General features: G+C 35.9%; 2 protein-coding genes across 6 annotated transcripts in view; one reads left to right on the top strand and one right to left on the bottom strand.

Annotated features, from left to right (window-relative positions):
- LOC106123593 (transcription factor Spt20 homolog) overlaps positions 1 to 5,746 on the top strand; it is an 11,632-nt gene extending 5,886 nt beyond the window's left edge. The window contains exons 11-18 of the mRNA XM_013320002.1: positions 531 to 761; positions 1,001 to 1,150; positions 1,258 to 1,390; positions 1,711 to 1,967; positions 2,703 to 2,831; positions 3,434 to 3,632; positions 4,136 to 4,312; positions 4,966 to 5,746. Of these exons, the coding sequence (XP_013175456.1) occupies positions 531 to 761; positions 1,001 to 1,150; positions 1,258 to 1,390; positions 1,711 to 1,967; positions 2,703 to 2,831; positions 3,434 to 3,632; positions 4,136 to 4,312; positions 4,966 to 5,051 (1,362 nt within the window). The 3' untranslated portion in view covers positions 5,052 to 5,746. The remainder of the gene's footprint in view (positions 1 to 530; positions 762 to 1,000; positions 1,151 to 1,257; positions 1,391 to 1,710; positions 1,968 to 2,702; positions 2,832 to 3,433; positions 3,633 to 4,135; positions 4,313 to 4,965) is intronic.
- Positions 5,747 to 11,842: 6,096 nt separating this feature from the next.
- The window catches only part of Ten-a (Teneurin-a transmembrane protein), a 53,845-nt gene continuing 44,993 nt past the window's right edge, over positions 11,843 to 20,694 (bottom strand). For all 5 annotated transcript variants that reach the window (XM_013319772.1, XM_013319774.1, XM_013319771.1 and 2 more), the window contains 12 exons: positions 19,088 to 19,252; positions 18,577 to 18,751; positions 18,218 to 18,460; positions 17,874 to 18,101; positions 17,559 to 17,749; positions 17,238 to 17,473; positions 16,419 to 17,147; positions 15,937 to 16,340; positions 13,969 to 15,854; positions 13,737 to 13,890; positions 13,299 to 13,653; positions 11,843 to 13,219 (listed from right to left, as the gene is read on the bottom strand). In XM_013319772.1, coding sequence (XP_013175226.1) covers positions 12,228 to 13,219; positions 13,299 to 13,653; positions 13,737 to 13,890; positions 13,969 to 15,854; positions 15,937 to 16,340; positions 16,419 to 17,147; positions 17,238 to 17,473; positions 17,559 to 17,749; positions 17,874 to 18,101; positions 18,218 to 18,460; positions 18,577 to 18,751; positions 19,088 to 19,252 — 5,758 coding nt within the window. In that variant the 3' untranslated portion in view covers positions 11,843 to 12,227. The remainder of the gene's footprint in view (positions 13,220 to 13,298; positions 13,654 to 13,736; positions 13,891 to 13,968; positions 15,855 to 15,936; positions 16,341 to 16,418; positions 17,148 to 17,237; positions 17,474 to 17,558; positions 17,750 to 17,873; positions 18,102 to 18,217; positions 18,461 to 18,576; positions 18,752 to 19,087; positions 19,253 to 20,694) is intronic.

Raw genomic sequence — 20,694 nt, 5'->3', positions numbered from 1 at the left:
CTACGATATTTATGAGCATCTTGCATGTACTCATATATTTGACGCTGTGTATGTACCGATGTATTTGATCAGGGTGAATGTATCTATTATTTTGAGGACTTTTGTTGTACCGATATAATTGATTACTTTTGATGTACCTATATATTTGCATATCTTGTCTGTTACGATCTATATGACGCTGACTGTACATCCAAATACAAACTTCGACTATAGACTTTTAGTTCAAAATTTGAGAGTACTGATGTGGACAAATTGATACCAAGATCACAGAAGTAAATGTGACCCAAAAGTTGTTAATTTGCTTTGCAGGACGTCCGCAGTAGCGCCCACGCCCAACGCCCACGCAAATGTTAGACAGCTGCCCATTCTGGTTAGTGGAGATATTAAGTGGTAAATTTTCTCATATGTGTATTACACATATGTGAAGGTGTAATTATTAGTTAGATTAATTAACACATTAGTATCGAAATTTACTTAATAATAAATCAATCAATTATTTTCTTTAATGAAACTAACGAAAAATGTAATAGCAGGCTCAACTACAACAAGTGGGTAACGTCGGCGGCGTCGCAACTGTGGGCACTGTGGTGGGCAACGTCGCGACCGTGGGCAACGTGACCGCCGTGGGCAGCGTGCCTGCGGGCACCGTGGGCAATGTAAACGTGGGCAACGTGGGCAACGTAGCCGCAGCTGCTGTGGTCGCTAACGAAGTGACGCTCAAGCAGCAACCTTCGCCGACTACACCTCGCCTATCTCCACAGGTATATTCAAGTTTTAGTTATACAAATTTAAACACTAAGTGTCGCGCGCGACTCCGTCCGAAAAAAAAAATAATTAGTAGCCCACGTGTTCTTACAGACTATGCTCTATATCTACGCCATGTTGCATCCTTTCTGCAGATATCTTCTAACAAACTTCCATCCGTCCATCCATACATCCAAACATTCGCATTTACGATATTGATAAAATATTTATTTAATAATGTATCAATAATTCGAAGGTGCATGATATCCACTCGTCGCAAGCGTCAACAAATCAGTTACTGGCGCAACAGTTGACCAATCCGCCCCAACCTCTTAACCCTCAGAAGATGCAGTCCGCCATCATACATATACAGCATCCGCTCATGTCTTCTGCTGGGACATCGCAGGTGAGTATACAACACGGAAACTAGGTTCAATAAGTTATAACTTGATGATGATGTCCTTGTTTATGAACTTAGGGTGACATTGATTTAATTACCTTCTGTATTTGTAGGTACAGAATATTCAATATACGAATACATCGACTACACAGCAGAAGGCGACTGCGAGTAAGCCGCGAACAACGAACCCCGCCATCAGCGCACTTGTCACTAGTCTTATGAATTCAGCTCAACAGTTCCAACAAGGTAATAATTTAACTTCAAAATATAAAAGGTTTATCCTTTTATATTTTAGGACTGCACTCATCTATATAAATAGATTAGTGATTGCTTGTAAATGACAGGTTCTGTTTCATTCCGATTAAGACACGGAATGATGTTACGTGACAGTTAATTATCTATTTAATTAGTTTGAATCAACACTACCGCTACAGCCCGCAGCGCCAAAAAGACGAAAATCAAATAGGCACAAAATAGTACCTCTTACAGCCAATCCATTTATAGATGTCAGTGAGTAATTGTTTTAAATAGAATTAGATGGCAATTATTGTTTTTGTGTATTTCAGCGGCAAGTCAAAACGCAGCTAAAGCTGTGGTGAGCACAGCAAATAGCAATGCAACGATACTGAACCTGCTGAACAGTGCGCCGGCGGCCATGACGCACGGGACGCAGGGCGCGCAAATGACGCATACCGCCCACACCGCGCCTACAGAAGGCGCCATCGACGCCCACAAGCTGCTCGGCCGCACTGTCTCAATATCTGGTGCTCGCCTCATAGCTACCACCACGGCCTCCCACTCCATACCTACATATACTCAACAGGTAATTACAATTCTTATTATAGATATTTACTAAATTAAATTTACTTTAAAATTGATTACTTGTTTCTGGGTGATTTCTAAGTATTATAACGTAATGTCTATGATCTTCTGTAATCAATGGATTTTTAAATCTTCAAAAGGTCATCAAATCAGAAATGTAGACTGAGATGAACGCGTTTAAAGCGACAAATGCATTTTTTTTATAATGAAAATAGTTAAAAAATTATTCATATTCTTCATCTTTATCGTAGAATTAATCGCGGATGCGAAAATCAAGAAAAACAAATTATAAAATATAATTATCCAATTTTATGGGTATGTTACTAGTAAGAAAAATGAACGACTGTCGTTTTATTATAAGTTTTTAATTTTATTACACTAGATTGTCAAAGAACAAAACAACTTAATGTTACGTCAATCGTCCAAGTTAAAAAAACATATTTCAAATTAAATATCTTTGAAAATATTACGAAAGGAAAAAAACGTACAATCCGTAGATGTTCAATGAAAAATTTAATCTATAATAAATATATAACATTTTTAAACATTAATTAACTAGGCTTGTATAATTTTTATAACAATTTATAAAGTAATGAATACTATCGTTGTTTCCTTCCAGTTAATCTTATTTAGTCTATGGTTCACGAAAATAGCAAAATGTCAGTTTCAGTAGAAAAAAGAAGTCGTTGTTTATGGTATTATCGATGGTATGTTTGAAACGTAGTGTCTTTTGCAGGTTATGAGTGGGTACACTTGTGACAGTGAGTCGACGAACGTGTCTAGTAGTGAGAGTGCGTTGTTAGAGAGGCTAATGGGCCCCGAACCCACGCCCGCGACACAAGCGCAACCTGTATGCCATTTACAGGTAGCTTTCTATTAAACCTCGTAGTCTATTAATAATTCAAATGACTACGATTTTCAAGTTTTGTTTTTTTTGGTTTTGAGTTTGTGTTTTGACTAACGATGGGACGCGTAGATGCATAATTGGCTAATTAGGTTAGGTCGTTCTGACCATAGATGTTTTATTAATCTCGTAAATAGACATGGTGAATCATTTTGTAGCATGATGTGTAGAATATTTCGGTCTACCTTACCAGTGACCTTTTTTTTTGGTTTTTAATTGCAATTGAGTTCTGTTTTATATTTTTTTTTAAATGTTGTGTCCGAAATACGTTTTAAAATGCTTTGCATGTTTGAAAATATAAGGGCTTTTCACTATCTGTATTTATCTATTTACGATATTATTACAAATCTATGGATTAAAAATACGTGCACAAAATACGGTCACAAACGTTTGATAAATAATGAAATAGTAAATCGGTACGTTCGAAATGTATTCAAAATTATACAAAAAATTACCAGAAAAAACGCATCTAAAACGTCAAGTGTGTTTTTTTTTTATTGTTTTTTTTTTTTATAGTGAAATGTTCTATTAATCAAAGAGATGGATTTGGTGTTTTATTGCAGGGTTTGAGTTTAACGTCGCTGCAAGGTTTGCAAGGTATCCAAGGGTTGCAGAACGTACAGGTTCAAATCCCGGGCCTACCAGCGCCTATTTCTTTGTCATTAAACGTGTCTGGTGCACCCAGCGGACTGCTAGTATCGGTTCCGCCCACCACTTCTGTGGTACTCACCAACCAACCCTCCGTACTCTCTTTACCTATAGGTGAGTCAGTTTCTACATTAAAGTATAATAATATTGCTTACTAAGAACTAAACAGTATGGCTGATAGGAATATACTAGAAGTTAGTTGATTTCCAAGCGTTTTTATTCCTTTCGCTATCGCCTGCCACTTCGTTCGCACGGTATTAAAAACAACTTAGTAAGTAGTTTTAGACATTATTAATTAGAATCATTTGGCGCGAGTGGCCTGCTTTCATTACAAAGTCAAGTATCAGAATGATTAGTGAGGAAACATAAACGTTGAAAATTTGAGTAAGGCTAGTGTTGCGCCAGTACACCGGCACTGTGTCGGTTTTTCTTCCTAATAGTAGTAGCCTGGGCAAAATTTAATCCAAACCCGTTGAACCGTTCTGGAGATCTCAACTAGATATTTAGCAAACATCCATCCATACATTCAAACTTTTGCATTTTTAATTTGTCAACGTTAAGTTTTTGGGGCCCTTGTGTCAAAGTGCTGTACGTGTAACTATGTATGTTGTATCCAGCACAATTAATGTCAGCGGGGGGCGTGAAGGGCGCGGTGCGGGGTGGCGCGGTGCAGGTGGTGCGGGGCGCGCGGGGGACGCGGCTGACCCGCCCTGCCCAGCCCGGGCAGCCCGCCCCCGCACCATCACCCGGACCGCCTGCGCTCACACCTACCAGACCGCCGCAACCCACACCAGGTCGGTAGACTTATTTTTATGCGTAGCCTACGTATTCTTTCAGACTACGACTACATCTATGTCAAATTTCAGTAAGATCCGCTGAGCCGTTACCATCCATGCATCTATCCGAATATTCGCATTTATAATATTAGTAAGATTTCTTACTATGTTTCCTAAACCTTATTAAAGTGGAAAAGATGTTTATTCTTATTCGACTGATTTATATGTAAGTTCCTTTTTCATCTGAAGCAAAAAAGTATTACCGATTTACATGAGTGAGATGTCATTGGTTTCGTATTCATACCCTAAGTGTCATTACGGTATAGTCAGTCGGGGTATTTGATTATTTTCATTCATTAATCATCAGCTCAGTATACGTGCACTGAGGGGCTCCTAGTCTACCCTAATTTATGGGTGATTAGGCCATAGTCAACCACGCTGGCCTAGTGCTGGTTGGTTGACTTTACACATATCTTTGAATTTCTTCTCAGACATGCAGGTTGCATCACGATGTTTTCCTTCACCGCAAGTCAGATAAATGTATATATGTAAATCGGAAATCGAAAAACACATTGGCCCAACCCAGGACCTACAGATTGCAAGTAAAGAGCTTGACCCCTGAGCCTATTTGGTTATTTAGTTAGAAATAAATATGAAATATTATTTTCCAGGCACTACACAGTTTATAACACAAACACAGACCCAAGCATTGAACCCGCATCAAGTGAGACGGAAATCGAACCCGGACAGTTCATAGTAAATACTTTAATAAAAGCTCACTGCCGAACTATTAGAATAAAGTGTAAATATGTGCAGATATTAGTTAAATTATTTTATAATAAAATAGAACAAAACGATAAGCAATTGTGTTGGTGAGACTAATTTACGCATGTGAAGTGATTTGAAATGTACTGAACATTAAGAACTAAATAGACTATACGATTTGTATCAAAATCAGGTATATATGTGCACGAAAATAAGTAAATTGTAAGAATTCAAAGTGATCCTTATGTTTTTAACAATAGGTGTTAATATTGCTTCTCCGATATCTTACTTCTTTTTAACTCTCTTGCCTTTGTTGCGCTGGAATAAAGCTTTCTGATTATTAAAGGTATAACGACTGTTATGCTATAATTAGATTATAAAGTACAAGGAAGTTCCTAGCACGATTTTTAATACTTTCGCGTTTTTGGGTGTCCTACTTATATAACAGCTGAACCTTGATTTAAAACTCTTTTTTTTCTGTTTCATTCCCCTGTAAAAATAAACACATGGGGGAGGTAGAAAACATCTCTCTGATAACTCAACGTTAATTGTTTATGTCTTTTTACGATAAAATACTAAGACACTATGGATTCTTACATTTGCCCAAAAACTTGGATATGAATCTAAAATGTCGACATTACACTATAAATGTCAAATGTTACCATTAGTTGCTCTTTTAAATATATTTTAATATAAATAATTGTAGATTCAAATTATACAGATTTTAATTTCATATATTCCGTGATTACTAACCGATGTTTTTTTTTATATAATCTACACAATCATGTGTTTTTTTTTTTAATAAAAGTCACAAATGTGTTGGCTTAGTTTTTGGGCGTCTTCTAATGCGATATTCGACAGCAGGTGCTGGCACCATTGTAATAAAAAAAGTTAGGCTTTATGACTATGGTCAGATATTCTTCTTTTAGAGATAACCATAAACCAAAGTATATCTTTTCATTTCCAATTCGGACTTTTATGTATGCCACTTTTGCGTATGAAATGTAGCCCATTACTAACTTGACAATTCAATGATATCGACTCGCAACACGAGTTTATGTGTAAAAATTGTAGTAACAATAAAATCGATGTGAAAGCGTCCGATTTTATATTGAAAAAGTCGACTTTTTTATTCGTATTAGTCTGAATTTTAAATTAAATATCTATTTGAATTGGTGTAAATATTTTTGTATGGCAACTCGGACGTTGAGCGTTGTACCATGACAAAATTAAATAATGACGCCGATGCGTTTAATAAATGGAAATTTTATTTCTTGTTACGATTCGTTTTGTAATTGTAAATATTAGTATTGTTTTTATAGAAGAAAATCGACGGCTTGTAAGATATGGTACTTAATTAAATCGTTTCTGATTACAAGATGATATTATAAAGTTGACGATGAAATGTTTGATTTTGAAAATCGGACAAGCAACATTTTTTTTTCAAATAACAATTATTACCGTTGGTTTCTCAGACTAAAAACTCTAAAAAACATATCGTCATCCCTGTCATTAACTCTGACAAAGTAAATGACAATAATTTTTGAACGGGGATTTTGGTCTCGGAAACCTGCGATTAGTCCGATAACGTCAGAGCGATGTTAAATTTTCCAAAAAGGAATCATGAAATTGCATGAATCATGTAATTATAACTCACAAATTTTGTAAAGCTTCATCGCTCTCTGTAAAAGTTATAAGACATAGACATTTTTATGTTATTCTGCACGCGTAGTAATATTTTATCATAAACTTATATAAAAAGCGACTAAAACACTCACGTATGTTCGTCCGGTGGCGGCACCGACTAGTTTCGAGCCCATAGAGGGCCCTTCATCAAGGTGAGTGGGACTAGTATTATTTCACGGACGTGGCCCCCAGCTCACTAACGCGTGCCTTTCACATCCGCAAAATAATACCAGTCCCACTAACCCTGGGGCCCCTGATGTGCTCTAAACTAGTCGGTGCCGCCACCGGACGAATAATACGTGAGTGTTTTAGCCGTTTTTTATATAAGTTTATTATAATGTCTCACGAAAGTTTAAATAATTTAACATTTTATTATATTTATGTATTTATTTATCTATACAACTATTTTATTAAACTATCATTGCCTTGTTATTGTAGAGTCCTAGAGATTGTTTTCATGATTTTAATATAAATCGCATAGATAAATGACTGTAAAAATAAATTGATAAATAATTTGGGTGCTTTTATGTATAATCAGTATTAATATAGTAGTGCTGCCTATTCTTGCAGAAATGGTTAAAATACATTTAACTTTGTATATTGTACTTATTGTAAAAAAAAAAAATTCACAAGTTATTTTTAAAGTTTTCTTGTAACAAGCAATTTAAATACAACTCTAATCAATCTGTGTCGTAATTTTTGTTATTTTGTCATGATTTTGATGAATTATTTTTTAAAAGGTCTAATATTTAGTCATTACATATTATGATATCTACGGTTAGTGAAAAGGAGCAATTTAATATATTGTAGCAATTATATGATATTAGGGAAAAGTGTTGTTGAATGTATGTTTTGCTTATGTAAGTTTATAATATATTTATTTGTACCAATATAGTCCAAGAGCTATTAAATAAAAAAGTCAAAGCAATCAATAAATCAATTTAATATAAAAAATGTACTGAACTTATAAAACTTATCTTAATTGTAAAACGATTTCGATGTTGTATTACTGTAACCTTTAGAAGTTCCTTAACCCACATGAACCAAATTTTTATTATGTCAATTATTTTACGCCATTCACAATTCCCTGCAAGCTCTCGGTTGTTCTAAGATTAATTCTAATAAGGTTGCCCTTAAAAATAGCTCAGGTCGGAATATTTTTCGAAAAATATTATTTTATGAATTAACAACGAAGTCTATATAAAAATACGCAAATCTGTTAAGAGTAAGATTATATGATAACTAGGGACATATAAAAATACAATAATTTTATACACAGGTGCCATATTAGATGTTTTGCAATGTTTTAAAGCCCATTCTTATACTTGTAGATATAATTTGGCATAAGAATGTTGTTTGAAACTTTAATATTCGCACAAGACTTGGAATCGTATAGAAAAGTGTACAATAATAGTTTAGTATTCGTTAAGAATTCATGTGGTACTAGTGAATAGTTAGGCTTTACTATAAATCTCCACTAATATTTCAAGGACGCGTCACGGTTATGCGCATAACGTTACACGACAGAGAAAAAGATATAACATCCGTGGAGTAAGAGAAGGACACGTGTATGCCTTGGCGTCATAGTTTTCATATGAATTCAACCGAGGATGGTTTCAAATAGATAATTTTATGAAAACTATTTAACGTATTTATTTACTAAAACTGTCTATATGTCTAATAAACAAGGGATAGCTCTTATCGTTGACACAAATAAACAAATTATAGACGGATCGTGTCTCTCTTTTCTTGTTGTATAACTGACTAACATTCTCATCATAATACAGTCCCTGATTGAGTTTCGATTGTCAAATGTAACTTAAAAATATGTCGTAGATGTGCGGAAAAGTGGGTTAAGGCGACTTGTTCCCTAAAAAAATTAGGAGATATACCACTGAGTACTCTTTACCGCGGATTAACACTACGGAAATGTCTATAAGATGACCTAATCTTAATATTAAAACACTAAAAACTCGACTGACCGCCATCTATTGTTTACGATTTAAAACCACGATTTTGAACTTTTTTTAAATTGCATCCTTCACGTTAACTATATATTTGTGTTGATGTTATAGGTATATATGGGTTATTACGACACTCTAGTGAAGAAGACGAATTCAATGTCACCCCACTCGTCAAAATCTGTTCAAAGACTTATGCTTTAAGCCGTCGTAAAAAAAAAATCACATATAAAACTTGCATACTGGCGAAAAACATTACCCTCTTTGTCAGTCGGGTAAAAATAAATTGTTATCTTATTTTCCCAACAGAATAATGACGGTAACACGTTTTAATATGTTTTTTTTGGAGTAGAGACCCACAGCTAATGTTATACTGATGTAAATACTTGTTAGTAGTTAGATGTATTATAAAATTTGACTGGCGTGGTTACTTGTATATATGTATCATATAAATATGTAAAATATGTATGTAAATAGCGCCTGCAGTTCAAATTGTATGTGTATGTGTTCATAATAGAAATGTTTTTTGCACTAATATATGGGAATATTTTTCCATTTAATTTGTTGTTGCATGTAATTCTAATATATTACCGTTGGTTTCTGTGATCAAAATCTACGTTTAGAACATATTGTTTTCTCTGTTTTGACAATGACCGGGATGATCTATACCAGTGGTTTCCAAACTTATTTTGTCGACTGCCCATTTTGAGAATAAATATTTTTTTAGCGCCCCCATATTTTCACATATTTAAAAACCACTATAACTTCAAATTAAATTAATTAATTATTGTGACCTATATATGTATATTAATGGAGAATTCTAAACGAAACTTTTACTATAACTCGCAATTTGAGACCTGCAGCGCCCACAAGAGGGCGTTATCGCCCACTTTGGGAAAGACTGATCTATACTAATATTATAAAGCGGAAGAGTTTATTTGTTTAAACGCGCTAATATCAGGAAGTACTGGTCCAATTTGAAAAAAATCTTGTTTTGTTGGATAGTCCATTTATAGAGGAAGGCTTTAAGCTATATAACATTACGCTGCGACCAATAGTTTTTTTTTAAATGCACGCGGACGGAGTCGCGTGCGACAGTTAGAGATTTTGGTCTCAGAAATCAAGGGTTAGTGCGGTATCATAAACTAAATATATAACTAACATTCTTATGAAAAAGTTGTCTGTTTCCTATTTTTATGGACTCTTAAGTATTTTAATTAAATAATGCAATTTATAACCTCAAAAGTTTGTATTTTGTGCATATGCGTTTAGTGAAGTAGAGATTGAGATGGTCAATGAAAAATCAACAATATTTTATTTGGAAATTAATAAACTCAGTGAATAATATCATGATTTTAGAAGAGTCTCAATTTAAGATAATTGGGTTTATTTAAGTAATACTGAAGCATTTTACGTGTTACGCTGAAAATGGTGAAATTTTTTGTCCGCATATGAAATTAAAAACCTTTATTGTGAGTTGAATAACTGAGATGGAATAAAGTCTTGTAATATTATTGTTTCAATTGTAAAAACAGCATACAACCTAAAGCTTTTAAATCGCAACGATATATATATTGTTCTTAATAATATTGGTCTGTTTTGACATTTTTAATTGTTCAAACAATGTCGTAATGTTGGATTGTTGAAATGGGATATACATTTCAAATGAACACTTAAATTTTGTAAAACAAACATGGCGGCTATTAGATTATTTCATATTTTTTTTGAAAATTGTAGTTATCAAATTGTATAATATAGATAGCAATTAATGTAGATTATGTGAGTGGTTTTTTTTCGGAAATAAATTATAATTTTTTTTTCAGTTGGTTTAGATTTTTTGTATTTTTTTTTTGGAATTTACAATAGCCGCGTTGTATTCATTGTTTACAATATTTAAGGTTTCATTGGGAATATAATGTGTACACAAAAGCCACACAAAATGCGGAATATGTATTAGTATCGTGCGTAATGTTGATCTCATTTGTTTACGAACCTGAGAGGCTAGACAAAGTGCATTCGTTCCGAAGCCATTCTATAACGAACATCAAAAATGGAAACTGACAATAATTTTCGATAAGTCACGTGATTGTCGCGTGTCAGTTCCATTTTTTGAATCTCTCTATAGAATTGCTTCAAAGCGTATGCACTTTATCTAGCCCCCAGTAGCTCAATGTAGTGTTTCTTTTGTTTTTTTGTAAAAAAAAAAACTCAAAAACTATATCCGAATGTAAATGTTAATTTATAAGATATAATAAATTGTATATAAATATTTTTAATGGAGATTTTTATACACAATAAAAGCAGACGATGGTTGTATAAAGTTTATCGGTATCTGTCAACTAAGTAATTTTGTTCTAACATAGTTTAATGTAAATATAATAAGACGTGATAGGCATTCTTGTGTTTATTGCATAGATGTGTATCATAAAAAATTTATATGAATGTGTTGACATGATTTTTTTTTGTAAAAAAAAGTAATATTGTAAAAATTAATTTGAATGCGTTGTTCAGATATTGACATTTCAAACAATATAATAAAAAACTTTTACAAAATATTTCATTTAATTTTGTTACCCTTAAACGTTTTTATTTCGTTCATAGATTTTGCTAATATTTTATTATATATGTGTAAAAGTAGATTGTATATATATGAAAAATTGTGGTCAGTATAATTAAAGGGAAGTTTTATATTTTATATTATTTCACTAAAATATTTGGCTTAAAGATATTTGAATAATGATAATAATATAATTCTATTGGATCTGAAACTGGCTATAAAATTTCCAAACGCTAAAACTTTCTAAAATGCGTTCGTAAACAATAATAATATTGTCAGCCAGTAACATGTGTAACAACTGTACGTACGAAATGTCACTGATATAGCTTTCTATAATAAAATAACAGTAGAGTTTTCACTAGTGAAACACCTGTACAAAACATATTGTTTTACTACTCATTCTAGGTATTCTATAAGGTGTTTCAACAGTGGAAACCTATAGGATAGCTTTTGTTAATTGAATAGTGTGAAGTCTTACGCTTAATGAAAGTTTAATAGAAAACTAAATGTTGGTGTTAACTTACCGTACATCTCCAGTTGAAGGATTTAAGGTAAAACAAAAACTTCACATTCGTTTTGGTTAAAAAAGTATGCCTTTTTATTTATTCTTTCAAATAGTCTTCATCTAAATTTTATAAGAACATTGGACACAATCGAAGCTTTTTACCGATAAATAAGTATAAATAATTTCATATTCACATAAATCGTCTTATTTATACATACATTACATTTATTTTTATATCAGTCCTCTCAAAAGGTCCTTTCTCTCCCTGCAAATTAAAATTTAATATTTACATAGCGATAGGGATTCGCGTCTACCGTACATACATACATCAACAATTAACAATTAATAGAGACTATTTACAAAATATATCTTACTATCACGCACGCAATCATTCCTCACCTATCAATCACGACAATTAATTACATTCACACGATTTGGCATATGGATGGCGGCATTTCACTAGCAGAGGTCGTCCCGGGAGAGCCACCAGGGCGCGCGGCAGTTTTCGCGCTTCCGCCGGCGCCGCTCTGCGCGGTCGCTGCGCTTTTTCACGAAGCGGATGTTGTAGGGGTCCTCGGCCAGCTCGGGGTAACGCGCCACGTCGTGCACGTACTCGCCCTCGTAGCCCGCTGCCGAACCCGCCTTTTGTATCTCGTCCAGTTCCGCGGCCGACCAGTCTAACGAGCCGCCCAACCCACTGCGCAGCGCCTCGCGCTCCCGGTGCCACGCCTTTCTGATCGCAGTCGCGTGCGCGTGATGCAGGAGCCGCTGTCGCTCTCTTTCGGCGCTGGTGCCGTACCGCAGGTTCACGATACTCGTATGTCCATGAATTTTTACATCCGCGTAGGATCTTCCTCCTTCAGCTACTTCATGGAAAGTAACATTCAATTTGCCTTGCATGCGTTTGAGCTGCTGCTTGTCATCGGCCGCGCGCCATGTGTCCTCCTTAACGAAGTAGAATACGTCTTGCTGGTCTCCATGGACCACGAACGAGAATGGCAGGAGATGTGATCGGTTGAAAACTGAAGTGTACACATCTCGATAGATGGCATTTGCCGATGGTACAGTGGTGACGACGGCGCGGCCTCTTGAATTTCGAGACACCAGAATTCCACGTCCAAATGGTGGTTCGGAATCAGAACCTATTCTTTTTGGAGCCAAATTAAGAGCATCAGTTTTGAGTGCTGACATGGCCGGTATGGATAGACTTCTAAAGTCAGCTATTCTTTTGTTGGACATGTGCGACAAGAAACCAGATTCAATAGAGACGCTCGGGAGTAGCGACATAGCCGACGGTAAACCGGGATTGCTGTCCACTGGAGCGGATCCCCATATTGGACGCCCACGAGGAATACTGGGCATAACGGAACCTCCTGGTAGTTCATCGGGATAAAGCTGCGGCGCTAGGCTCTTCGTATCGTAACCCAGTAACTCAAGCCACGACATGTGATCTGCAAACAATAAAAGAGACCATCAGTTTTTATTCTAAATATCTATCGTCTGATAAAATTTAATATTTTTCATACTTACCGATTGGCTTTTTGTTTTGGGGACGAACATTTATAGGATCATTCCCATTAAATCTGTACAGATGCAATTGCGTTGGGTTATGTATTCTTTCGATAAGATTCTCCCATAGCGGTGACATCCATTGACCAATTAATGGATCGTACACTTTTCCATTGGCCATGTGTACTAAGGATGTTACTTGGTCCAATAACCCTCCACAAAAGTCAACTGGCAGGTACAAGTAAGGGTTAGAATCGTAAACAATATGTCCGTAGGGAGATCTCATAATCTCTCGAATACCTTCCCCATATTGATTAAATACCATAACTGGGGTACCGCATTGGTCAGTTGCTATGTAGTATTTGTGTCGAGCAACCTATAACGTTAAAATATTAGAATAGATACGAATCTTTTTGTTGAAGCAGAATTGGATAAAAATAGTGAAATAATATTGCTAACCTGAGTGTATATCAGATGCCCTCTGTCGTCATAAACTAGGGTCATAAATCTGTTTTCTCGAGGCGAATAAATATGACTGACTTCATGAGGTTTTTCTTTATTTGTGTAGAAGAACTGAGTCACGTTACCAAAGTTGTCTTTTCTTGTCGATAACCTGTGAAGCAAATATTATATTAACCAAACTTTTGTTGGAAATTGAAATTTAGGACATGAATGCAGGAGTTTTTCTTACCTATCAAGATGATCGTAATAATATTTAACATCGAATCTTCCTCGCTTAGTTGCTCTAATTAGTAAGCCCTTGGAGTTGTATTGAAAGCGTTCCTCCCTGGCGTTTTGTGATACCAAGCCACGACTATCATAGCGGTATTGTCCTTCGCCAAATTTAATTATTCGATCCATGTCGTTGTACTCCATAGGAATGGTGTTACCTCTGTATGTCAACGATAACATATTTCCATTGTCATCATATCTGAATCCCCAGGGTTCTTGAGCTTCCAGTCCGGTCAACTGACCATCACAATCCCAAGTATAATTTTTAACATTTGTGTAAGTATTAACACCGACATTTCTAGTGTGAGTTCTGGTTTGAGATATTCTTCCATGTTTATCGTAAGAGAATTCCATCCGAAAGACTTCCATGCGATGAATATTTACTGTAACTTCTTTTTCTAAAAATTGTTCATTCAATACGCGCGAGAACATTGCAATCCCATCGTAAACCGAGGTCTCGTTCCACTTTTGTTTGGATACTGTAAATTGACCCAATATTTCTGGTGCACCCGTTTTGCTGTTGTAAACAATATGATGAGGTATAAGAGTCTGTCCACCGATACGTCCTTGTACTGATATTATTCTATAATTGTTGTCGTAATCATAAATGATTTTCGCATTACTGAGTCCAGTTTTAGCTCCGTAATCTAATCTTTCTTCCATTAAGAGGCCGCCAGCGTATGTAGATTCCCATCTGTAGTCTACATCTCTGTCAACGTGAAGTATTTCAGAAGGAAGTCCACTGTTTTCTGCGTAATGTATTTGTGTTTGTCCGTCACCATGGACAACTTCTGATACCTTATTTGTTGTAAAGTATCTATAGATAACACGAGCGCCATCTCCCGGAAATACTGTCTGTAATAACTCGCCTGTGTGGGAGTAGTGTTGTAAGTATTTTTTGGATGATCCCGGAGGACTGTAAGTTACTCTTAAGAATCCTATGGATGGCTGCACGCTGAATGAATGGTTCGTTCCTGATGGCAGAATAACGTGTGTCAAACCACCACTCTTATCATATGAATATTTAAAATTCCTTTGGCTGGCCAAAGTAATTTTCGACACCAGGTTTGCGTCGTTGTAGTATATAAATTTAGTACCGTCTTGTGTACTTGTTATTTCTGACAACATACCATGGGGATCATAGTTATATGTCTCTTCTGTTACACCCCATTTCCAGCCATTGATTCGATAGAAACGATCGTATGAAATATTTAATGGTACACCAGCGCCATGCGGTGTGAAAGACAGCGGCAGACCAGCCACGTCGTAAGCAATCGTAAATAATGGGTTTCTATCAGCGTTGAAGAACGTCTCGCGACTTTTGAATTGATCAAACTCAATTATAAGCACTCGTGAATCATTGACCCATATTTCCCGATTAAGGGTCTGTTGTGGATTTCTAACATCTCCCACTAAAGAATACAAGGAATACATATTATTAACTAATCCATCTCCGAATGTAGTACTTTGGTGTGACCACATATGGAGCATCTCGGCTTCAATGGGTAGAGCCGCCTCGAGTAGTGGATGTTTAGCTGCGGCGATACTTTCAAATTTACCAGACCACGGTGTTTCAATAACTAAAGTGTTGTTTGTGTAAATTCTGCCTTCAGTTACTTGTTTTCCATTGTTGATAGTGATTTGTTTGAAAGACTGGCCATGTAAAACATATTCACATTTCTTTGCAACTCCCACAGGGATCGTACTTGATGGATTAGAAACAGTCACGGCGAGGCCATAATTTTTAGCTAGACCAGAAGATATGTGAACCTGTTCTCCGGATGGCATTATTATCTTTGTAACTCGACCCAGTTCGTCGTAATTATAGATAACAGTATCTCCAGCCTACAAATATTCAAAAATTAATACCAAATAGTAGAAATATTTTTAAAACATGTACATTTAATCGACACTTAAACATGCTTACCCCTGATCTGCTGTTTAACAATCCGGTATTAGCGTCATAATCTAATTCTATTTCAGATGTGCCTTTCTCCGTTATTTTCGTTAGGTACCCAATGCCGGATATTTTCAGTTCGAGTTTATGATCCTGAGTATTTTCTATTGAGCTTACAATATTACTGTAATCTCTGAGGAGTTGTATTTTGTTACCAGAGGCATCAGTCACAGTAGATAGTTTACCAAAGCTTGTGTTTTTAGAATATAAGAATGAATATCTGGTTTTACCAGAAGTCAAATCTTTCGTGGTTATGTGTTGACCGTATCGATTGAAGACATAAATTTCTGAAGTAGGAGGATACGGGATTCGGAATTCTCCGTTTTCATCATGTGATGGTAAGTAATGTTTTAATGCTAATATGTGTAACGAACCTGTAACATAAAGTTGATTAGATATTGCAGTAGAATATTATGGAATTGTAAGTAATACAAAATTGTTTAATAAATCACCTTGATCGACAACATTCAGTACTCCATCTGGGGTAACAGCCAGAGCAGAAATAGTTTGGAATTTGGCATTTGACGATAGTAAAGTTTCAGTACTCGTTGGTGGTTCGTCACCAGCAACTACACTCAGCTTACAAGGGCAACCAGCTCCCTCATCTCGAGGATTCATTGGAATAACCGTTGCCGAAAGGGATGTATTACATTCGCAACTTAATTCTTTCATATTTTCTTGTAATTTACCGGCAAAGTGCATAATTTTACCAGACGGATCAATCGATTTGATTGTATTTGTCTTCTTGGAGTCGGACTCTGCTACATATAAAATTCCATTAGGAGCGAAACCTATGGCTAGTATCGTTCCAAGACTTGAATCTTCTCTAAATTCCGTATTTGTTTTATTAGTTGTTTTACTGATTGGTTTGCCATCGCTTCCTAGACGACAGTGGGACGGTTGACCCGCTACAACTTTAATTTTCATGTCTACGGTAAGTTTTAGAATAATTCTATCGTCTATAAAATATAAAGATCCATCTAAGGGAGACAGTGCTACACCGGTAGGCCACTGCAGCTGAGCTTCGTACGGAGGAATAGCTCCGCGACAGGGAACTGGCGACCAATGATTATGATGACCGTGGTGACCTACTAATGTGTGAATTATTCCATTCGGATCAACTGCACGAATATTTGTTCCATCAGCAATGTACATTGTTCTGTCTGCTGCAATAGCTAGACCTAAAAGAAGAAAAAACAAGTAGTTTATTACCACTTCATCTCTTTAAGTAAAATATAATATACAATAAATAAGCTAGTTTACGATTCTACCTTTAGGATGAGCCAACTTCGCTTTGATTGCAGGCCCTTCGTCCCCGCAGTTAGTATCATCACCCGGTACACAACGGTCACCATTTCCTACAACCGGTTCTGAATTCATTGATGGATCTCTGACTTTTTCTAGAATTAATACTCTTCGAACTTGATGTCTTTCAGAATCAGATATATACAGATATCCGTCCGCTGGGGATATACAGATATAATACTGATACGCAACCTGTGTAGTTCTGGAAAAAGAAATTATATTTTTGTGATTTCATCATAAATTTTACAAATTATTAGTTAAGATAATTTAGTTGGAGATATGCTTACTCTAACTGAAGAACAGTGGTAACTACGCCCTCTGGTGTGATGCGCCGTACTAAATTAAAATCACCAACGTAAAGTGATCCATCAGGTCCTGAAGTTAGCGCTGTAGGTGTAAGTAAGCGCGAATCTGCAGCTTTTCCATTGCAGTGGTCGGGACATTCCAAAGATCTTTGTAGACCGGTACCCATAACAACCTGGAATTAAAAAAATTAGAGAATTGAGTTATTTTTATCAAGTATTTGCATTGATGTTAGTAATTTAATGTTACAAAGGACTGTTAAAGATATGACGGGTTTAGATGAAGTTAAACAGTTTTACCTGTACAGTCCGAGGGTAGCGTTTCAGATGCAACAAAGCACCGTCGCCTTTCTGCAGAATGCCTTCATGGAAGTTGTAATGATGATGAATGTCAAGTCCCCAGCCGCCGATGTCTGAGATGTCGACGTCGAAGCCCGCCAAAGTCGCCGTCTGCGTCTCCCACACGATGGATGAGCACGACGAGTACTCGTAACCTATTGAGATTTTCGCATGCGCTTGCCCGTACACCTGAAAGAATGAAACAGATTGTTTACATATAATTTTTTGTAACTGATTCGTCCATAAAGAACCATTTAATAGTATTTAGATATTACGGAGAAGTATGCAAAAAATACACGTAGTACCTTTTGTTTATAGACGTTCCGTTTGTTCCATGCGAAGACATGTGTGAGATCAGGGTCTGCTTCATATGTATGTGTGTGCAGCGAGCCCTCTATCTCGACGCGCACATGGACGCGCGCGAGCGAGGCGGGCACGACGCGCCGTGTGAGCTGCACGTGCACGCACGAAAGGTAGCCCGCCGCCTGTGATGACCGGTACGTCAGCTGCACCAACGAGCCAGGGATGCCGATAGACTCACTCACAATCTGGAATAGCGGATTATACGTTAGCTATGTCGACTAATATTTAGTTTTAAAACTTTATAGTGAACAATTTGTATTATTATAAATGTGCTACGATGAACCATAAGCAAGCAGCGTACTTGAGCTTCAGGATATACGACGGTAGTTGTGGTGGCGGAAGAAGCGGCGGGTGAGGCTAGCGGCGGCATGGCCACCACTTCTGGTCGAAGTCGCTCGTGGTCGTGCGCGGCACACGGTGGCCTCTCCGCCTCCCACCACTGTGGCATCGGCGACCAGTCCAGCCTTGGCGGAGCCCTGTATATACAATTTTATTTTTAATTGCTTTATTATGTTAGGACGCTAATCTTTTTATAATGGCACAATTTATATAAGTATAGGGTGGGTTCATTTGTTTCGGAAGTAATTTAACGTGTATTTACTCACACGCAAGTACCTAGATTTTTTTATTATAAGTTAACTTGTTATAATTGAAGACCATTATTATACTTTGAAAATATACAACAGAAAAAGAAACCTGGAACATAATCTTGAGAACAATAAATATAGTTTGTAGAATGCAAATATCCATAATTTTTTGTAAAAACCACTATAACTCGTCGTCGTAATTTATTCTCTTATAAATTGTTTTACCTTGGTGTCGGTACTTTGACGCTATCATCGCTGAGTTCCATCTGCACTGGAGGCAGCACTACTATCTGATTCCATGGCACGAAGACAGTCTTGCGCAGAGGCTTGAAGGGGGATCGCTGGAATTGTAACGTCACTGCTCCACCGCCGTTCACCAGTACATCGAACCTGGAAAAGTTGCAAATAGGATTACAGGAAGAACATATAAGTAAAGTCATTGTAAAATTTCATTTATTCGATTTTTAAACTAGGAAAGTAAAACAAAACAATAGTTTTTTTTTTAGTTTAAATCTATTTTACATTGTATTCAATAGATGGCGCTATGTTATCCATTAGAGTCGGGTTTTTAGTTTTTTTACAATTCAATTCAGGCTTTTGTTTCTTTGCTTTACTAATAAACTCTTAACGCAGATTATTCACTCATTAAAATAATTAATTAACAAATACGAATAACAGACACAACGATACATCTATTAGGAAGGTACAAGCTGCCTAAATTCCTGTTCCAATTAGATATTGTTAACATTCTAATTAGGATTAAGAAAATGTATGTCAAGAAAACTATAAAATTGTTCGAAACACTGCTCAAGTCTATCAAAACTAACTACAACTGTGTTTACATTTTAATAAGAGCTTTTACGTAATAGTTTCAGAGCGCATGCTCGCAACAATTACGCTTCAGTATAATAAAGCAAAATTTCAGACTGAAGATATTGTGGTACTACGTCTCAGGAATTTGTAGGTTAAATTTGTTAATGCTTAAATTTAATACTATTTTTTGCTCTACATGCTTTATAGAGATCGCACAATGTTTTTGGTTTCATATCAGGTTTAAATATTGCTACCTTATCCGTTAAAACTTATGTATATTAAATGATCTAGGGTATAGTTTCCCTTACAGGCTTCTCGTGTATCAAAATAAATAATGCAACGAAGGGTCTTTGTTATAATAACGTTTTGTAGTATTTCTATAGTAATAAAATAACTTGATACTATCATTCTTCAACTAAGGACTGTCTGACTACTACAAGAAGAACTTAAATGGTGGGTTCTTTGTATTATTTTGTGTTAGACGATAGGTCAATGTCCTGGTATTCTTTTTGTTTAAAAACCTTCTTCCGAGTCATGTTTACGAAGCTTTCGTTCCGGCTGCCGTGTAAGTCGATTACGTAGAAAGAATTCGTCATGTCGGGATTCGGACACGGTTATAATAAATTAATGACGCATAACCAGTATTTAGTTAAAATATTCATATAGAATGTAACTATTGTACAAATATTTCTGTTTGTCACGCGATGCTGTGTATTTTTATGTTAATAACACATTAATGTACACACACACACAAACGTGGTTTATTTATAACATTTCAACATCGTTAACCGTTGTACATATTTTAAATTGTTGTTATATTTAGAAATAACTATAACGGTATAATAATAACGAACAATTGTCTAAATAAAGCTGGATAATTTAGGCAACACGAATCCACAAAATGTTTTATTGACTTCAATCCAATCAAATGTACAGAATAATTCAACAAGTAAATGGTCACTCTCATCTATATTTAACAAAATAAACATAACATTCCATAAATCTTTTTTGGGTAATTT

Source organism: Papilio xuthus, unplaced genomic scaffold (assembly GCF_000836235.2).
Source record: "Papilio xuthus unplaced genomic scaffold, Pxut_1.1 DF826115.1, whole genome shotgun sequence".
Taxonomy (NCBI): domain Eukaryota; kingdom Metazoa; phylum Arthropoda; class Insecta; order Lepidoptera; family Papilionidae; genus Papilio; species Papilio xuthus.
This window is presented reverse-complemented; position numbering and strand designations above follow the sequence as displayed.